Source organism: Pseudoliparis swirei, chromosome 12, assembly GCF_029220125.1.
Source record: "Pseudoliparis swirei isolate HS2019 ecotype Mariana Trench chromosome 12, NWPU_hadal_v1, whole genome shotgun sequence".
NCBI lineage: Eukaryota > Metazoa > Chordata > Actinopteri > Perciformes > Liparidae > Pseudoliparis > Pseudoliparis swirei.
Genome location: NC_079399.1, coordinates 11148745 through 11167314, shown reverse-complemented (window position 1 = coordinate 11167314; position 18570 = coordinate 11148745). Strand labels below are relative to the sequence as shown.

Genomic DNA, 18570 nt, shown 5'->3' with positions numbered 1-18570 from the left:
AAGGCTACAGCTTTAAGATATACTGTAATATGTAGTGATACCTACTGAAACAAAAGCAGCAGGTAACTAAAGTTTCTATTCTGTATGAATATGATTTGTTGTTCAGCAAACAAGTGTAGCCTTTGGGCATGAAGTCAATAAAGAGCTGCAGAGTATTTACTTATTTTTTAAACATGAAATCCCAACTCTAAAATAGTCAAATGTCAAATAATCATTTGACTTGACGACAATAGTTTTTAAACATTTACAATAGAAAGCTAAATGGCACACACAACTAGAGGTAAAGAAACATAATCACCTTACTTTGCTGCTACAACCAAATAAGTTTGTGTACTACTACACACAAGTGTTCTACGTTAGTGGTTTGCGATACATGAACTATAATATAACATTGACCTGATTAGAAAAATATTACTGTTTAGATAAAGATATGTAATAAACATGAATATATTATTTTCTCCATCAAAATGACCCAAGGATCAGCCTAATGTCTCAAGGAAACAATCTGAAACAATAAAACAAAAGCAGAAGAGGTAATGTCACACAATCACGTAGAACATCCCCACCCAGTGCTGACGGAAAAGCCTTAGTTTGTGAAACGCTTTGACCTTTGGCCTGCCACAAGGACTGCTCAAACTTTGGAATCAGGGCAACACATTTGCAAGTCCTGGTGATCACATACAGTGAGATTGGAACACTATAAAAGCCAAAGGACCAAAGCACGAAAATTAGTCTTCACAGAAAGAGGAAGACTCGACGTACCTTAAAGCCGACAAGAGCTTTACTACGCCCATTATGGGGGGTATCAAGCTCTTCCTTTTGCTGCTGCTGGGCACAATCACACTAGCCCGTAAGTAATATGCTTTTATTATGAACTAATAGATATCGTATGCTATTTTGTTGGAGAAGAAATGCAGCGTCTGTTTATTGTTTGGTTTTTAAAAAGAGCGGATGATTTCCTTTTACGATGCTGCTATCTTTATTGGCGAAAATACCTAAAAGAAAGGTTGGTAGTGTAGTTGTGTCAGTTGTGACTATTCAAATCCTTTCACAAAACATAAACAGTTAAAAATAGTTTAATTGTATCTTTCAATATTGATTTAATATCGTTTAAGCATTTCATGTTAAGTTTTAGAGCAGCTTTCGGCTTTGTAAAATGTCAAGCAAACACATGTTTTCATCCTTTACAGAGCAAGATGTGGAAAGTGTTGACGAACAACTTCCACTTTGCTATTGTGAGTTGCCTTTTCATTCTTAACAAAATGATTATAAGATGTGATTTATCTTGAAATACACAGCAAAAGTTCCACTTTTGAAACCCTTACTGATGAGCTCACCTGTCAGCAATCATTTGTCATGTTTGTCATGTATGTAGTACGTGTAAAATGTTGTACAGTGTATGAAACAATAACTTTGAAGAGCTCTAACTGATGTTTTAAATATGTTTTAGTGGCCAAAAGATTCAAAAACTTCCGCCGTTTTGTGTACGACTATGAAACTGAAACCTTTAACGGCATGAATGGAGCCACCAAAGATACGAGCGGCCCCAAAATCTCCTGCAAAGTACGTCTCAGAGCCCTGATCATTACTGCAAACACTCTATTGACCCTGATTAGAAACCATTCGTACTAAAACTGTTAACTCTGCTGTACAGGTTGAGATTGAAGTGCCCCAGATGTGTAGCTTCATCCTCCGTACCACAGAGTGCTCTCTGAGCGAGATCCATGGTATGGACACGGAAGGGAACCCAATGTATCGTCCAGCTGAGGGAGCTCTGGCTTTCCAAGCTGCTATGGCTAAGTAAGTTATGTTTCCAGCAAATGTTTATATTCAGCTGTATTATTTAGTCCTAAAACTGAAATGTGGCTTAGAATAAAAGAGAAGGATGGGCTAAAGGGCCGGTTGTAAATGAGGATCTGTCCACGACAACAGGAACCCCTTGAAGATTACAGTCGAAGGACAGACTGATGTCCGACTGTACTCCGGGGACGATGACACTGTCAACATCCTGAACATCAAGAGGGGAATTGTCTCTGCCCTCATCGTGCCAGTAATGGAAGAGGAGAAGAACGACAGAATGGTAGCTATCCTCACAGTTTTATTGCTTTACATTTGTTTTGTCAGTATTTATAGCAGTTACCAATCAATTCAGGTCACCATGTAGAGATCAATTCTGATTGTGGTGAAGACTCATGCATAGATAAACAAGTTGCACAATAAGCAGATAAGCTGCCCCAGTCACAGGTGATGAATACACTCCTGTAACATGTTCTCAGCGACAATCTTCAACTGCAGGTCGAAGTCCTAGATACGTGTATCTTGTTTCATGGCGTCACATGCTCTCATAATGGGGGGCGATCTTTTGGATCAAGTGTTTATCAGATTGAGGGAGATTGCTTAAGGACAAAAAAACATGTTTACCACATTTTGTCATTTTGTTTTTTTAAATGTTTCCAAGATCCTAAGCATGTAAGATGCCTCTCATCATTTTCAGGCCACCGTGCATGGATTGTGCCCCACCGACTTCACCGTCAACGCCAGAGAGAACATTGCCACCGATGTGACCGTCAGCAGGGATCTTTCCAAATGTGACTATTTCGTTATCCACAAGCAGGTCACAAGTCCCTTGGCCCTCATCACCGGCATGGTAAGAGATTAAGCCACCACCTCGCACTAGCACAATCACAAACTAAAGCCAAGAGTTGTTTTGATTGAGTACAGGATTCAATAGCATGATATACATTTTTAAAAAGCTATATTCTCATGGTATAAATCCAGAAGAAATACACTAGAAACAGCCCACGTGAAACTGAAAACAAGAAAATCCTATTTTCTTCACTGTTGTCCACCAGTCTTCATAATAATCTAACAACACGTTGTTGTCATTCTACTATCAGAACACCCGTCTGTTTAAAATGATGAGCAGCACCCAGACTTGCAACTACAAGTTTGACAACCAGAAGAAGCACATGACCAGTGGAAGCTGCACAGAGAAACACAACTTCCTGCCACTCTCCTCCCTGTAAGTTTTACATCATTTTGTAGACTTCAAAAGTGACTAATTTCTAGAACGGGCAAAGAGCCATACGTCCCACTTCTTGAGAGCAACAGTGTAAAATGTGAATGTAGGTTTGTTGTATTATTTGTGTAGAGTTCAGAACATTCTTTGACTTATATATGCTTTAGAAAAACTACATTTGGTATGTTTGTATAAATGTTGTTGTGCTGGATATGAACATTGTATTCTCCCAACTGGTCCATATTTTTCCAAAAGTTCTAAACCAAGTAAGAGAGGTTTATATTTGATAAAAAAACGTGTTGCCTATTATAACCATTGTCTCATTTTCTACATACAGTACTGAATATGGAATTTCCACTCTGGTGAAACAGACTTTGACTCTAAGAGATACCGGCAAGATCAATGACAGAATCTTTGACATCAGTGAGTGTTTTGGTTTTAAAAACAGTATTTTAAAAAACCCTCAATTTGTCAATTTGCTTGATTGTGATAATGTTTGTGACATAATTCTCTGCAGATACGTTCAACCACTTGAACTTAGCTATGGATGAAGATGACCACAAGTCTCCTGTGCAGACCAAGGATGCTGCCATTGCCACCATGCAGCAGCTGAACACCCTGTCACAGACGACTGAGGGCGAGGACCGTGCCAGCCTCTTCCACACGCTGGTGTCTGAGCTGCGTGGCCTGAAAGTTGACGTTTTGGGATCTGCTACTGAAGAAATGATGGACATGTCCCAATTTCTGACATGGCAAGCTTTAACTCAGTGCGGCACGCCAGAATGCACCAGCGCCATGCTGAAGATTCTCAGGACCTTTAACAATGACTCTCTTGAGGTTGACGCTACTGTCTACGCCCTTGGAATGCTGTCTAACCCCTCCCGCCTCATGGTGAAGGACATGCTGGCAATGGCTCAGTACAAGCAGAGCAAACCCATCATGTATGCCCTGAGCAATGCAGTCAGGAAGTGAGTACATCTTTTTTTTATATGAAGAAAATCCTCCTCAATACTGTGGCAGTGAGTGGGGGTTCATATTGTAAATGAATCACTCATGTCTAACTTGTCACTAGGCTGTACCAGGCTGAGCACGTCACCCCCGAGATCACTGCTGTCTCTGAGTTCATGGCGACCCTTCTGGGCGCAGACTGCGCTGGTGAAAAAGAGCTGACCTTCCTGACCTTGAGGGTGGGTAACCAGCTGTGAACACAACATTGTATGTCAACTCCCAGTTCAATGTTTTTGATTATTGTCTTTTACTATTCCATCCAGGTTATTGGAAACATGGGAGATGCAATGGAGGCCGCTGACGCTGCTGTAAAGACCACCCTGCTGAAGTGTATGAGACAGCCTGCAACCACACTGTCTGTGCAGCTTGCTGCCATCCAGGCCTTCAGACGCATGTCTGCGACAGATGAGGTAACTAACACCACTCAACACATATGAACAATACCCTAGATACCCAATTTGATAGTTTTGACAATAACAAACACGTGTTTTTCGATCTAGGTTCGTTCTAACCTCCAGAAGGTTTGCCAGTATCCCAAGGGTGCTGTGCAGAAGCGCCTGGCAGCGTACCTGATACTGATGAGGAATCCTCACGACAGTGACATTGAGATAGTGAAGAAGCTGCTTACACAGGAGCAAAACATGCAGATCAAGTCCTTTGTGACCTCCCACGTTTACAATATAATTTCCTCCACCGATTCAGAGACCCAGAAGTAAGAATAGAGCACCCTTCAACTCACAGCACGATCTATGCTTTCTTTAAATGAAAGTACTGTGTTTATTTAACAAGCCAACTTCATATCTTCAGTTGACTTTTTATTTCTTTTCATTTTCACCCCAGGCTTGGTCAGAAGATAATGGATGCCTTGAAGGACACTGAAGTCAGCACACACAGCGACTACGCCACAAAGTCTCGCAACTACAAGCTGGACCTGGCCCAAGGGAGCATGCAGGCTGCCGTCCTGGGCAACGTTGTCTTTGATCCAAGTAGCCAATTGCCAAGGGAGGTGTTGCTGGAAACTACATTGAAAGCTTTTGGTTTCAGCATGGATCTTTGGGAGGTATGTAAGACTGTAGGCCTAATAATCAGGAATGCATTGCTGTTTCAAATTGTAGCTTTACACTTACTGAAAACACTCGCAGCTAAAGACTACATTCATAGGTGTTTTCTTGTTATTAATACAAGTATTTGTTCTGCTGCACTTATTTAGATTATTTCCCAGATTCAGATGGTAACACTCTAGTCTAAAGCCACACTGTTGTTTAATCGAATTGAATCCTTTTCCCATAGATTGGCATGGAAGGAAGGGGCTTTGAGCCAACTATTGATGCTTTGTTTGGAAAGAACGGGTTCTTCCCTGACACTTTGGGCAAGACGATGTACTGGACTTTAGACAAGATACCACCAAAGATGAAAAAGGAACTGGGGAAATGGGTTTCTCCCCTGGACACAGCAGGACGAAAGGTAAATCTTGTGTGTTGTTATTTATGTTATCTTAACACACTTAGTCTGAGTTATTAGTATTTCAGCTGATAATACCACAACTAATACAACTTTTTATAGATTCCCGAAAATCTTGTGAGAGAAATTGCCCGCAACTTCAACAAGCTGTTAAAGGATCTGCAGAGTCAAGAGGCCCCAGAGGCCATGGCCTACCTGAAGATAATGGGAGCTGAGCTTGGCTACATCAAGGGCAATGATCTGAAGTTTATTGCTGATAACGCAATGATGTATGCAGAGATTTTCATGAAGATCATTCCTGCAACGGTACAGTGCTGTACTCCTGTTATGCATGTCATGTGTTGTCTGTCTTCTTCTAAACCACAGCGAGGGATAATTCAAAGTTACCTTTTTTTCTTTTTCAGGTTGTGAATAATCTGATGTCCGGCACTGATAAGGAGATCTTTGCCCATTACATCTTCATGGACCACAAATTCGTCATGTCAACAGCATCTGGCTTGCCTCTGACATTTGCTTTGTCTGGTACCTTCGCTCCTGGAGCAAAGGGAGGCCTCTCCATGGCTCCAAACAAGGTACATTGTTTAGCATTTGTCCTTAAGCTACCCTCAGTACTCAACTAGAGTATTATCATTATGCTTTTGCGGTTTTCTTGATGTACTTCTTTAAATTTCTTGGGGAAATTATTACAATAATAAAGATTAAGTATACAAAATATTTGCACAATAGCTTGTAGTTGTGTTGTTCTCATGACTCTGCAACCTATTCAATTTCCTTATAATCTATTTATTCTTTTACACAGAAGGAGCTCCTGTTTTCACCATCTGTTGGAGTTGAGTTTGTGACTAAGATGGGAGTCCATGTCCCTGGCTTTGTTGTGTCCGCTGTTGAGCTGCACACCAACATGTACCATGAGAGCACACTGAATGCCAAGATCACCATGGAGCAGAACCAGGTCAAGCTTTCCATCCCCGCCCCACACGGCACCACCAAGCTCTTGAGCATCAGGTAACAAAAAACACAAAATACATTGAGAAATGATCATTATCATGAATGAAAAGGGCTTTAGAGTTAGATGGGGATAGTTAATACAGAATGTTGAACACTGTTATTTATTAGAAGGTAGAAACTGATGTTGCTGTTTTCTCATTAAAAAAGCAATAAGGTGCTGATTGTGGGTGCTGGTCAAGCTGCAGTGATGCCACACGCAGAGGTTGAAGAAAGCTGCAGACCTCTTTTCTCTGGAGTCAAATACTGCACCAAAACACTGCGTGCCAGCACTGGAGATAATTCTGCTATTCCTTATTTCCCCCTGAATGGAGAGACTAAGTAAGTAGATCTTTGAAGAATCTGTGATTGTTTTGTTAATTTGAATAAGATTCTAACAGACTGATTGATTCCAGGAAATGGTTATTTAATTGTATCTCGCCTCTGTTTAGTAGTCCAAGTTTGATACACAAATACTTAAAGTGTTTTGTGTTTTTTAGTACAATATTAGAGAAGATTACTCTTTGTTTAATGGAACTCTTTTCAACCTAGGTTTGCTGTGGAGATCAAGCCTTCCCACGAGGTGTCTGAGTATACAGCCACCATCGCCTACAAACTCCTCCACGAAGGAAAGGACGGCCACCAGAAGGTTGATTCTTTGAAGTTGGCTCTGAGAGCTGAGGGTATGAGCATCTTATTTGGACATTATAATAAGTTTTTCGATGTGCCATAATATCTTCTGTTTAAATACTTACATGAGTGATCACATTATACTTTTGCTCACTTTAGGTTCTAAGCCTACCGAGGCTACCGCCACCATGAAGTACAACAGGAATAGGAATGTTTTCACCACCCAAATTCAGGTCCCTGACTTTGATGTTGAGGCCGGCGTTAAGATTGGCATGACCGACAGTAGTGCCAAAGGCAAATCCATTATCCTCGAGATCACCAACAAGAACGTGCCCCAGCTCTCTCTGATTGGCCGTGCCAAGTGAGTCAACCCAGCTTAAATCTTTGTTTAACACAATGTCAATAGAAAATATATCTGAGAGCTATGTATTGTAACATGCTCATGTCCACAATAATGCAACAGTATTTTTATTTACAGTTATTGACTTCATCTGTATTTCTCTATTAATCACAGGCTTCAGACTATGACAGATGGCATGCTGCAGGTTCAGCTTTTAGTCCCTTCACTCAGGACTGATGCCGCCATCACTGCTACCATGAGCAAAGCTGATGGATTCACCATGGAGATCAAAAGTGATGTCAAACTCCCAGAGACCTCTTCCATTCAGGCAGTCACATTCAAATATGGTATGTCTTCTCAAGAAAATACTACTAATGAACTTCGGAGATTTATATTTGTTGTCATGAACACTGTCTCAAAAGTAAAAAATATAATGCTAAATGCTTTGCATCTCAGGTGAAGAACAGGCTGAGATTCAGTTGATGTCCGACATGAATGCTGATACTAAGATCCTGGTGCCTTACACTGAAGCCCTTCAGGCCTGGATCGGGCAGTTGGTGGAGGATGTCATGGACCAGCAGGTTGTCAAGACGGACATGAAACTGCGTCATGTCTTCAACAAGGCAGTCGAGGTGAAAAGAATATAATCATTTCAATTATTTATCAGCCCTTTAGTTAGTTCTAGATCTTTCAGACTAATGCATGAGAAATGTGGTACTTTTTTCTTAAGGCCAGTGATATCTGGATGAACAAGATCTCCGCTGATGTTCCTTCTATTAAGACTCTGACAAACACAATTGCAAATGTGGAAATGCCCTCCATGCCTGAAAAACTATTCATGAACCTGTAAGTAAACCCCATATCTAATAATATATGTATTTATTTTCACAACATTCACTCACCAGTCGAATGTATATTTTAAATTACAGAATAACAAATGCTCTGCTTTAATACTTTCAACAGTGAGAGCACATTCAGATACCAGTTCAACCACGACCGTTTGACCATCACTGTCCCTCTACCTCTTGGAGGAAAATCATCTGAGGAGCTAAGGATACCTCCAATGGTCAACTCCCCACACATCTCACTGCCTCAGCTGGGCATGGAGTTCGCCTCACAAGATATCCCCATCCCCACTTTTACCATCCCCTCTGAATATGATCTCACCCTGCCTCTGATGGGAATGGTGGAGGCATCTGCCAAGGTCAACAGCAACTATTATAACTGGGAGGCAACTATGTCTGCTGGTAACAACACTGCAGAGTCTCCTAGCTACTCAGCCAAGTTCAGCGTCATGGCCGACAGTCCGATACAACTTCTCTCATTCTCAACAGAGGGTAATTATCTTAATTTTTTTCTTCTTATACATTTGTTTGTTTACGTTAGAGAAACATAATACAGGTTAATACTCATACATATGTTACTGTTTTACAGGAGCTACAACAATTAAAGGCACAGCAGAGGAGACAATGAAATTCACCATTGACGGTTCCCTGAACCATATGATAGTGAACACAAGTTTTACTGTGTTGGAAACTGTTGCTGTCACAGACAATATAATGTTAACAGGAAAGTACAACATCTATGTCATCGCACCTGTTGGCCTGGAGACATCGCTGAGTATTACCAGCCAGGTCACCTTAGATTCAAACATTCTCTCTGGAGATATCAACACAGATGGAAGTGTGTCTGTTGGATCCATGAGTGCTAGCACCACTTATCTCCACACCTTCTCAGTTGAGCCAGCAAAGAAAACAGCTAAACTAGAGAGTACACTGAGGCTGAACTCTGAAGCCCTGAAGGTTGCCAACAAGATCAAAGCATCGTATGCAAATGAGGAACTTGTGATTAGCACCAACACCAACATGAACACTAACCCCATCAAGCACACCACTAAAACGAGCCTCAGCTACAAAGATGCCAAGCTTACCATCCAGTCTGACTCTGTGACCAAGGCTGATGAGCGAATGCTTCGTAGCCAAATGGAGTTCGCTGCCTCTGCCGGACAGGCCAGCCTCAGGATAGAGAATCAAGCGGACGACACAGTGAACCGTGCCTACTCTTTGTTAACTGGGTCTCTGAACCCCTCCGGCTTGGAGATCAATGCGGATGCTTCTTTGAACGTCTTCTCAAGCCTTGCCTCTCACAAGGCAACCTTGGCCCTCAACATGAATGGCCTGACCACCAGCTGCACAACAACTGCTCAGCACAGCCCAATGACCTTCGAGAATGTTTTCCACGGTGGAGTTGACACCACTGGAGCCACCATGTCTCTCACTACTAAGGGAGCCATTAAAGAGAATAAAGCTGAGCTCAATGTTGAGGGAAAGATTGCAAGCAGAGAGATGTATCTCAACGGCATCCTTAAGGGTAACCTCTTTGAAATCAACACCTTGAACAGAGTGAACTTCAGACTGAACGAAGATGGCTTGATTCTCTCCAATAACATAGTTGGATCTCTCAATGAGATGAGGACCGAAAACACCAACTCACTGTCCCTTACACTGAGATCTTTCACTCTCCACTCCAAGACTGACAACTTCCTTGACCAGAAGAACTCCTACATGCATGACATCGCAGTTAACATGGAGCGTTTTACTGCCTCAGTTAATGTAAAGAATGATGTGAAGATCATGGAGGTTAACTTTGTGAATGATGCCCACTTCAAGGCGGAGCCCTTCAACATGGAGCTGACTGGAACGATGATGGGAGTCGTCTCAAAGGAAGAGCTCAAGCACACTTATGAAGTCAAGTTTGTTGATATGGTCTTTTCTACCAAGTGCAATACCATTGGTAAACTTCTGGGAGCTCAAATTACACATACCACTGATATGGAAGTTGCTGGTCTTACCATGACATTCAACAATGTAGCTAACTTCAACTCACCAGTTCTTCGTATAGACAGTACAGTCAAAACTGTTGCTGCACCCTTCGTTCTGAACATCGATGCTCTTATCAACTCAAATGGTGCACTGCATCTTTATGGGTTAAGGCAGAGTGGTGAACTATACAGCAAATTCCTCCTGAAGGCAGAACCCCTCCTGTTCACACATTCATTTGAGTACAGAGCCTCAACCACCCATGAACTGGAAGCCGGAAACACTATCAACACCAATATGGACAACAAATTCAACAGCATGATGAACCTCCAAGAGCAAAGTGTCACACTGAAGATGGCATCCACAGTAGACAAGCACACTTTCGATCAAGAAATAAGTGCCTATAACAATGCAGAGAGAATGGGTCTTGAGATGTCAGGAGCTGCTTCAACTCCTCTCTTCAGTGAGGCCACTGAAGATTACGCCATCTCTGGATTTGTGAAATATGACAAGAACAGTGACAGCCACTTCATCCAGATCCCATTCATTGAGCATCTGCCTGAAGTTATTGAAAACATAAAGACCACAGTGATGAGGCTCATGGACCAAAGCATTGAGATGCTCAAAGACATCAACACCAGGTATGAGATCAGTGCCAAAATGCAGAAGAAAGTGTCCGAACTAAAGAAAGTTGTTGATAGCTTTGACTTCAACCTCTTTGTCCAAAACCTGACAAAGTATATCAACTCCATAGAAAATGTCATGATCAACCTGACAAACAAGTTCCCAACTGATAAAGTCATGAATGTGCTGAAAAAGGAGATTATGGCTTGGATCCAGAGGCTTAACATTGTTCACAACTTTCATGCATTTAATGCCAAAATAGAGAATATCCTTTCCAGCTATGAGGTTGAAAAGGTGATTGGGGCCATCATGGATGAGGTTGTTAAAATGATGAAACAGTATCAGGTGAGGGAAAAGATGCAATCTGCCGTGGCTGCTCTCAAGTCAATTGACATCGAGCCTTTGCTCAATAGAGTTATGGCACCTGTTCAACAGCTTGTGAATGAGCTGCATTCTTTTAACTTCAAACAGCTGATTGATGACATGAGTGACTATTTCATGAGGATGGTACAGAAAATCAGATCTCTTGATTATGACACATTCACTCTGGAGTTGAAAGAGAAAGTTGTGGAAATGAGCAGGATTCCCTGTTTTGGAAAACTCTATGGAGAGTTCAGAGTCACCTCCCCTCACTACACACTCAGGACCACTGCCGACCTTGAGAATACCACAACTACATCAGTCACACCAGATTTCAAAATCAGCCTTCACTCAAGTGCTTCATCTACTTTGAAAGTTCTTGACTTCACAATGGATGCCAATGCTCATTTTGCTGCCCCCAAAATGAGTCGCCTGTCCATCTCTGAGAACATCAAAGTTGACCAGTCATGTTTCACACTTGACCACAAAGGAACCATGACTCTCTATGGCCTGTCAGTTCAAGCTTCTGCTGAAACTACTGCACACGCTAACACTGAGTTATATGTTGCCGAGCTTATCAACAATGCATTCTTTGCCCTTGAAAATGGAGTTTCTGCCACTGTGGAGACAAGCTACAAACATGATCTCAATATGCCATCTCTCAACATCTTCAGTGGAACATCATTCAATCAAAAGAATGTCCTTCAGCTGGATGCTGGCACTGCCAGTCTGGTCATTACTAATCTGGCCAATGGAAAATATGCAGTTCAGGACTTTTCAGATGAGGCCACCCACAAGAGTAATATGGAGGTGGTGATGGATCTGCACACAGCCAAAGTGACTTTCACTGGAGCAACAGAGAGCAGCCCCTTCAAAATGAATCAGCATGTTGTTGCTGAAATCTGCATTTTCCGCCATGTGATTATTGAAGCCAAGTTTGAGACAGAAACACCTTTCATGAAGGGCAGTGTTGCAGATGTAAAATTCCAGGTTAATGCTAGAGACATGAGAATTGATTTCACTGCTTCTCACAGTGCAGAGTTGGCTGGACAGGTTGAGGGAACTCTCTCAAACTCAGCCCTTGCTTTGGTCACACCCAGTGAGTTTATGTTTGACACCAAGAACAAGGGAAATGTCAAGGTTGCCCTTCCATTCAAGCTGTCTGGAAAGATGGATTTCCAGAATGACATCTCTTTGACCCTGAACTCTGAAGTGCAGCAGGCTAGTTGTACAGGTCTGGCTAGATTCAACCAGTACAAATACTCCCATCACTTCACCATGGATAATGGTGACAGAGAAATTAACATATATTCCCAGATCAATGGAGAAGCTAATCTGGATGTACTGAAGGACCCTATCACCATTCCTAAAATAGTTGTGCCATTTGTTGGCATGATGACACCAAGAGTTGAAGACTACTCTCTGTGGGAAGACACCGGCCTGAGCAATCTCCTGATCACAACTCGGCAGACATTTGACATGAACTCCAAACTGAAGTACATGAAGAGCTCTGAGATGAAAATTCAGAGCCTCAGGATTCCAGTACTGGGTGATCTGACCTACGAGTTCGCCATGAAAACCGCAATGGTCACAGTCAAAACTGATGCTAGCATCCTTAACCACGACAGCATCATCATCACACTTGATGCTTCTTCAACCTCTGAATTTGAGGTCCTGACTGGAACAATTGAGGGAAACACCAATGTGAACACTGCTGGTGGATTGAAAATGGTCTCTGCCCTGTCTGTGAAACATCCAATGATTGAGGCAAACCATGAAAGCACCATCACCGTAAGCTATGAAAATGTGGATACCTCCATCACCAATTCAGCCAAGGTCAATTTACCTGTCCTGAGTATAGAAATACATCAGGTGATTACTGGAAACCCAGAGGAAGGCCTTGTTGTCTCTATGTCCACTCCATCTGCAGGACTCATTGCACTTCAAATGCAGACGAAGCGCCCGGCACAAGTGAAAGCGAGACTCTATGGTCGCTACCTGGTAAGATCATTTTTGCGTACTTGTTTGCTTCCTACAAATATCCCTTGATTGTAATTACAATGTGAATAGTGTATTTATATTTCAGTAATATTTGTTTTATGTCTCCTATTCCACACAGTCGGAGCCAACAACTGACATTGATATCCTGGGGCTGAAGCTGTCTGTGAAGAACTCCGAGAAGCTAAACATTCAGGCAACCTGGAACATGGAGATGCCATATGAGATGATGCTGAGACTGAAGAAACAGGTGCCCACAGTCATGGAAACGGTGTCTGAGCCTGCTGTCAGGACATACAACACAATCTCCAGACATGCTAGAAGCCTTGAGGTTTCCTTTGAGCAGGCAAGAAAGCAGAGTAAAGTGATGTTCAAGAGAGCTGTTGACAACTTTGCAGCAGTAACTTCTTCTAATTTTCTGAAAACTGTCACAGAAAAAAGCATTTTGATCCTCAAAGCGTACCAAAAGAAAGTTGAAATTGTCCTGAATGCTGTTGTTAAATTTCTGAGAGAGACCACGTTCCAGATTCCCGGTTATGAACAGAGGCTGTCTGGGCTTGAGATCTACCAGAAATACAGTGCTTTTGTTGCCGATGTATCTGAAGAGGTTGTTCAAAAGGTTCCAAAGTACTTTGCCATCATGTTTACATCAGTACTTGATTATGTCCGAGCCATCGAGTTCACCATTCCTGGCTCGAGCACTGTTGTCAGCGGAAGCAAAAGTCTTGATAACTTGCTGTTCTTTTTGGGAAAGATTCAGGACCAAGTGATAATAACCATTAGGAAACTGGGGGAAATCCAGCTGGAAGATGTCATCAGTAGATTATCTGCATTTGTGCAGTTTACCACTGAACAAAGTGAAAAGTTTCTCCAAACCCTTAAATCTCTGAATGTAGAGAAGCTCTCCACCTTTGTGACTGATGTATACAATGATGCCATCAACTCTCCTGTGCTGGCTGATGTTGCCAAGCGGATTGAAACGGCATACAAAATTGTTGTCAAATTCTTAAAAACTGTAAAAGCTGAGCTCAAGAATATTTTGGCTGACATATCTTATGAACAACTTCAAGCTGACATCGAGTCCTGGATTGACATCATGGTAAAACGTGTGAACGCTTTCAACAACAATGTCATAAAGACACTTAAGGAGAAAAGCAAAAGTGTTGAACCATTTGTGAGAGTAGGTGACCGAAGAATGGAGATTAACATTCCTTTCGCATTTGTTGCCCAATTCTAAACTAAACTGATTGTGGATAACTAGGATATATGACAATGTTTGTATTGACTGTGTCTGTGGTGTAACCATGATATATGTCTCTTTACCATTTTTCAAATAAATTTTCCTTCCAGTAGTTCTGGTCCTACTGTTCTCCCTTTGTGTATTGTACTATTTAAAAAACATGTATGTCACCTTCAATAAAGACCATTTCACTGCAGACGGTACATCCCTGTGCATTTCTTCTATATAACTTAACATAAATGACCACAAATACAATCATTTGGCATGCTTATGAAAGTATGTGGAAGCAAATGTACTAACATATGATTTTTCCACGCTGGTAAAATTGTCTTTAAATCTAATATTCCTCCCAATATATAAATTGGCATTTTTTTGACGTGAACTTAGTTTGAGTCAAAGCTGCTTCCCTAAATCTCACAAATAAATTGTTACTCATAAAAATAATACATTCTCAACAAAGCCCCAATATAGATATTTTGTTTACTCACTATACATGGCTGCAAAATACCCATGAAACATTTGTATCCTTGTCTGAATTTAGCAGATACACAAATAATAGCGTGTGTGACACAAGCTCTCTGATCATAAACAATAGGAGTCCGTTTGAAGGTCTAAAAATGGACGCACGCATTGAAATGTACATTTTTCTTTTCTTTTTTAAATAATGATTTGTGTTAACATAAACAGTGTGATTCATATCATTTACATAAGCAGAAGTAGCAATACAACAGTATACAAATACTCCACAGCACATGCTTTTAAATATCTTTTGTAAAAGTACAGTTATTTCAGCTAGATTTATGTCAAATATGAAAATATAATATAGCAGAAAAGAAAAAGCCTTAACATAATAAAGTATTGTACTTTAAAAACTACTTCGACTTGTGTTTTGTGTGTAAAATATAAGTAAGTAAAGTACCAATTATGAAGTTATGGGGTAAATGTATTCTTCTATAAAAGAAATGCAATGGTTGATTCACAGAATATTACAACAAAGTTTATATAATTCTCAATAAATGTATACACATTCTTTGAGGTATGTTAAATCGTATACCAACTGCAACACCACATTAAGTATTGCTTGAGTGTGAAAAAACGAGGCAAACATGGATAAGTAGTGGTGTTGACACACAATGATTATTTTTTATTGACTATTGACTTTGCCAAAACAGTACCATTAGTTTTCTTACATTCTGTATAGTTTTTCCTCAAAAAAATCATTTCATAATTTTCCTTCTCCATGGTTTCATAGTTGTATTCTTCAAAGTATAATAAAGAAAAAGACGCTCGGTTTGATACGGGAATAACAACTTAAGTCAGAGGCACATGAGGGGGGCCAGTGTGGGAAAATTAACCAGTCTAGCACAATGCATTCCTATCCTGTAAATCAGCAAAAAACCCAGCAACAGAAGGCAGGGAAGAATGTGACTTTTACACCATTGTAACCAGTTGGATTTATAAAAGATAACTCTTATTAAACTCGGATTTAGTGTATGGTTATTCAATGAACCACATACAAATGACATAAATAGAAATGTAAGATTAACTGGCATAGTAATCCACCTGTGTTTCTACCCTGGATTTCCAGGTCACACACGGAAACTGATGTCCATAGCTGGGATTTGAACAAGCACTCCCACCATTGTGTAAAAGACGACAGCAACACAACACTGCTTGTGAACACAGGTCGAACATGAGCTCATTACACAAAAAAGAAAATAAGCTAAAATACGTTGATTTCTGTTGCTGACTTCATAGCTCCAACAATATCATCATCATAATGGAACCCATGAAGGTGGAAAGTGTGTATATTTCTCAATCATAATTCGTTCAGCTATAAACAAACCTTTCATATTTTTCAGAACATAAAATTATAATTTACATTTATTTTGTATCTAGTGTTTTAGTGGAAGACACACCCTTTTGTTTATGTTTGTGTAATAACTATACAACTGTGGTTTTAATAACATAACAGGAACAATGTAAATAGCCAAACTTTCCCATAATCCCATTTGAATGTGCTACCGGCTCAGAGCTCTGACACGGCCCTCTTTTTATGACACGAAGAAAAAGCATTTCACTCAGCAAAACACTCACTTACTCAAACTTCTCTTGGATATCACCACAGTACCTGCCCGTCTTTGAGACAGATAGATTTGAAAGTTAAGAAACATGGTGAGTATGTGCTTCAAATGGTAAGCTGTAATGACTCAACATCCTCCTCCTTTGTTCATGGGACAATTTACAGGCCACAATGCATTCGCGTGACTGTCATTGCTTAGTAATCTATTTTCAAAAACATATTTTACAAAATATCCTCCCAAATTGAGTCATTGTAGCCCCAATCAAAGCATACCATTTGGGGTAGAAGCATGTTTAGCAAACTTTTAAAAAGATTTCAAGTAATTGTACTTTTAACTAACAAATCATCTACATAAAAACGTGCTAAAATATACTGTCTAATGTCTCTCAGACCTACAATATTATTTGTCCTTTTATGCTATATACACACATAAATATATATTTATACACACATATAAATATACATTTATGAACATGTATTTATATACACACACATGTGTGTGTGTGTATATATATATATATACACATACACACACACACAAACATCAGCCTATAGACATGTAATACTGTAGAGTCAAAGACATACTTTGGGGATTTTTTTTGGTACCAGCACCTGATTTCTTTCACTGTAAACTGAAGTTACGTCTTCATTCCTGGATAAAACAGTTTAACTAAGAGTTAGAAAGTTTGAAACAAAAATTATGTAAATTGCTGTCGTGTCAAACAGTAATTCCGCTGTGCATTTTCACAAACTATATTTTTACAATACAAAGTGGACATAAACGAGTGCAATATTTGCTTATTAAAAAGTAAGCTGTAGCCTTGGCAGTCAGGCAGTGGCCTATGCAAACACATGAAACACAAAAAGTTAGCAATTTAAAACCAGGCTCAAAACCAGGCCTGAAGGGACATGTTCACATGAGACAGGGGTAACTAAGGCCTCCGCTGACATGAAGCGTGTCCTTTTTACCCCTCCACCTGTCATACTGGGATCATGTGACCCGTAAAGAACATGCTTTAACCAGTTAATTTCTCACTCACACACAGATTTCAGATGGTCATCGTGCGTGTTCAAAACCACTCGTTTGCAGTCTTTCCTTTTGGCTCAACCAAGGTCGTCCGATTACAAGGGAGTAACCAAACCATGGCCAGGGCCCATACATGTTCAGACACAGATCCCGGCGGTGGAAGCGCCTCGTTTGCGCGTCCCGGTTCTCTAGACAGCGTCGATTCACATCAAAACACAGCATTTGAGACAACTTTTCGATGGCATTTTCTTTTTTTGTAAAGATGCGCGTGTTGCCGTTTCGAAGACCTCCCAGATCCCTTCCTTGGTTTTAGCAGCGCACTCCAAATAGTCATATGCGCCAATGCGCATGGCCATGGCCCGCCCGTCCTCTGCTTTCACCAGCTCCAGCTTCAACCGGGACAGCTCGTTCTTCACGTTCTCGTCGTTGCGGAGATCTTTCTTGTTTGCCACCAATATAATGGGCACATTGGGACAAAAATGTTTGATTTCGGGCACCCACTTTTCGGGGATGTTTTCCAACGAGTCCGGGCTGTCCACGGAGAAGCACATCAGAATGACATCCGTGTCCGGGTAGGAGAGGGGCCGCAGCCGGTCGTAGTCCTCCTGCCCAGCGGTGTCCCACAAAGCTAGCTGTACTTGCTTGTTGTCCACCTCTATGTCCGCCACATACGTCTCAAAAACAGTCGGGACATACACATCGGGGAACTCGTCTTTGCTGAATACGATCAATAGACATGTTTTCCCACACGCGCCGTCCCCCACCACGACTAGTTTCTTCCGTATGTCTGCCATTACTGCCTTCTTCCTACCGCTCGCTTGAACACGGCATCAAAAACCCAGACGCTCTCGTGACGCTCACTCTTCCTGCTTTTAAACTACAAATGAGACGTGTCTCATAGGCCGCTCCCGAATAACAACTCCAGAACATTTACCAGAAACCACTGCGATCTCTTTATAAAGCACAGGGTGGTTTCC

General features: G+C 41.1%; 2 protein-coding genes across 2 annotated transcripts; one reads left to right on the top strand and one right to left on the bottom strand.

The window, feature by feature from the left end:
• Positions 1-795: 795 nt before the first annotated feature.
• On the top strand, positions 796-14679 carry LOC130202294 (apolipoprotein B-100-like). The gene is made up of 26 exons (XM_056427712.1): positions 796-850; positions 1191-1235; positions 1451-1563; positions 1655-1800; positions 1933-2080; positions 2495-2647; positions 2898-3022; positions 3357-3448; positions 3537-3987; positions 4092-4206; positions 4291-4437; positions 4528-4739; positions 4868-5087; positions 5318-5491; positions 5591-5794; positions 5893-6060; positions 6288-6493; positions 6644-6814; positions 7025-7155; positions 7262-7463; positions 7617-7789; positions 7899-8074; positions 8173-8288; positions 8406-8779; positions 8877-13246; positions 13365-14679. Exons 1-26 carry the CDS (start codon positions 796-798, stop codon positions 14478-14480), a joined length of 9603 nt encoding a protein of 3200 aa, XP_056283687.1. The 3' UTR covers positions 14481-14679.
• Positions 14680-15594: 915 nt separating this feature from the next.
• Positions 15595-18519, bottom strand: LOC130202293 (rho-related GTP-binding protein RhoB-like). The gene has a single exon (XM_056427711.1). The coding sequence runs from the start codon at positions 18385-18387 to the stop codon at positions 17797-17799; it is 591 nt and encodes a 196-aa protein (XP_056283686.1). The 5' UTR covers positions 18388-18519; the 3' UTR covers positions 15595-17796.
• Between the last annotated feature and the right edge of the window lie 51 nt (positions 18520-18570).

Bases quoted from the DNA above. Each gene is read 5' to 3' on its own strand.
- LOC130202294 (XM_056427712.1), top strand. From the start codon at position 796: ATGGGGGGTATCAAGCTCTTCCTTTTGCTGCTGCTGGGCACAATCACA. The intron at 2,648-2,897 runs GTAAGAGATTAA...TTCTACTATCAG, and splicing joins TGGCCCTCATCACCGGCATG to AACACCCGTCTGTTTAAAAT. The intron at 7,464-7,616 runs GTGAGTCAACCC...TATTAATCACAG, and splicing joins TCTCTGATTGGCCGTGCCAA to GCTTCAGACTATGACAGATG.
- LOC130202293 (XM_056427711.1), bottom strand. From the start codon at position 18,387: ATGGCAGACATACGGAAGAAACTAGTCGTGGTGGGGGACGGCGCGTGT.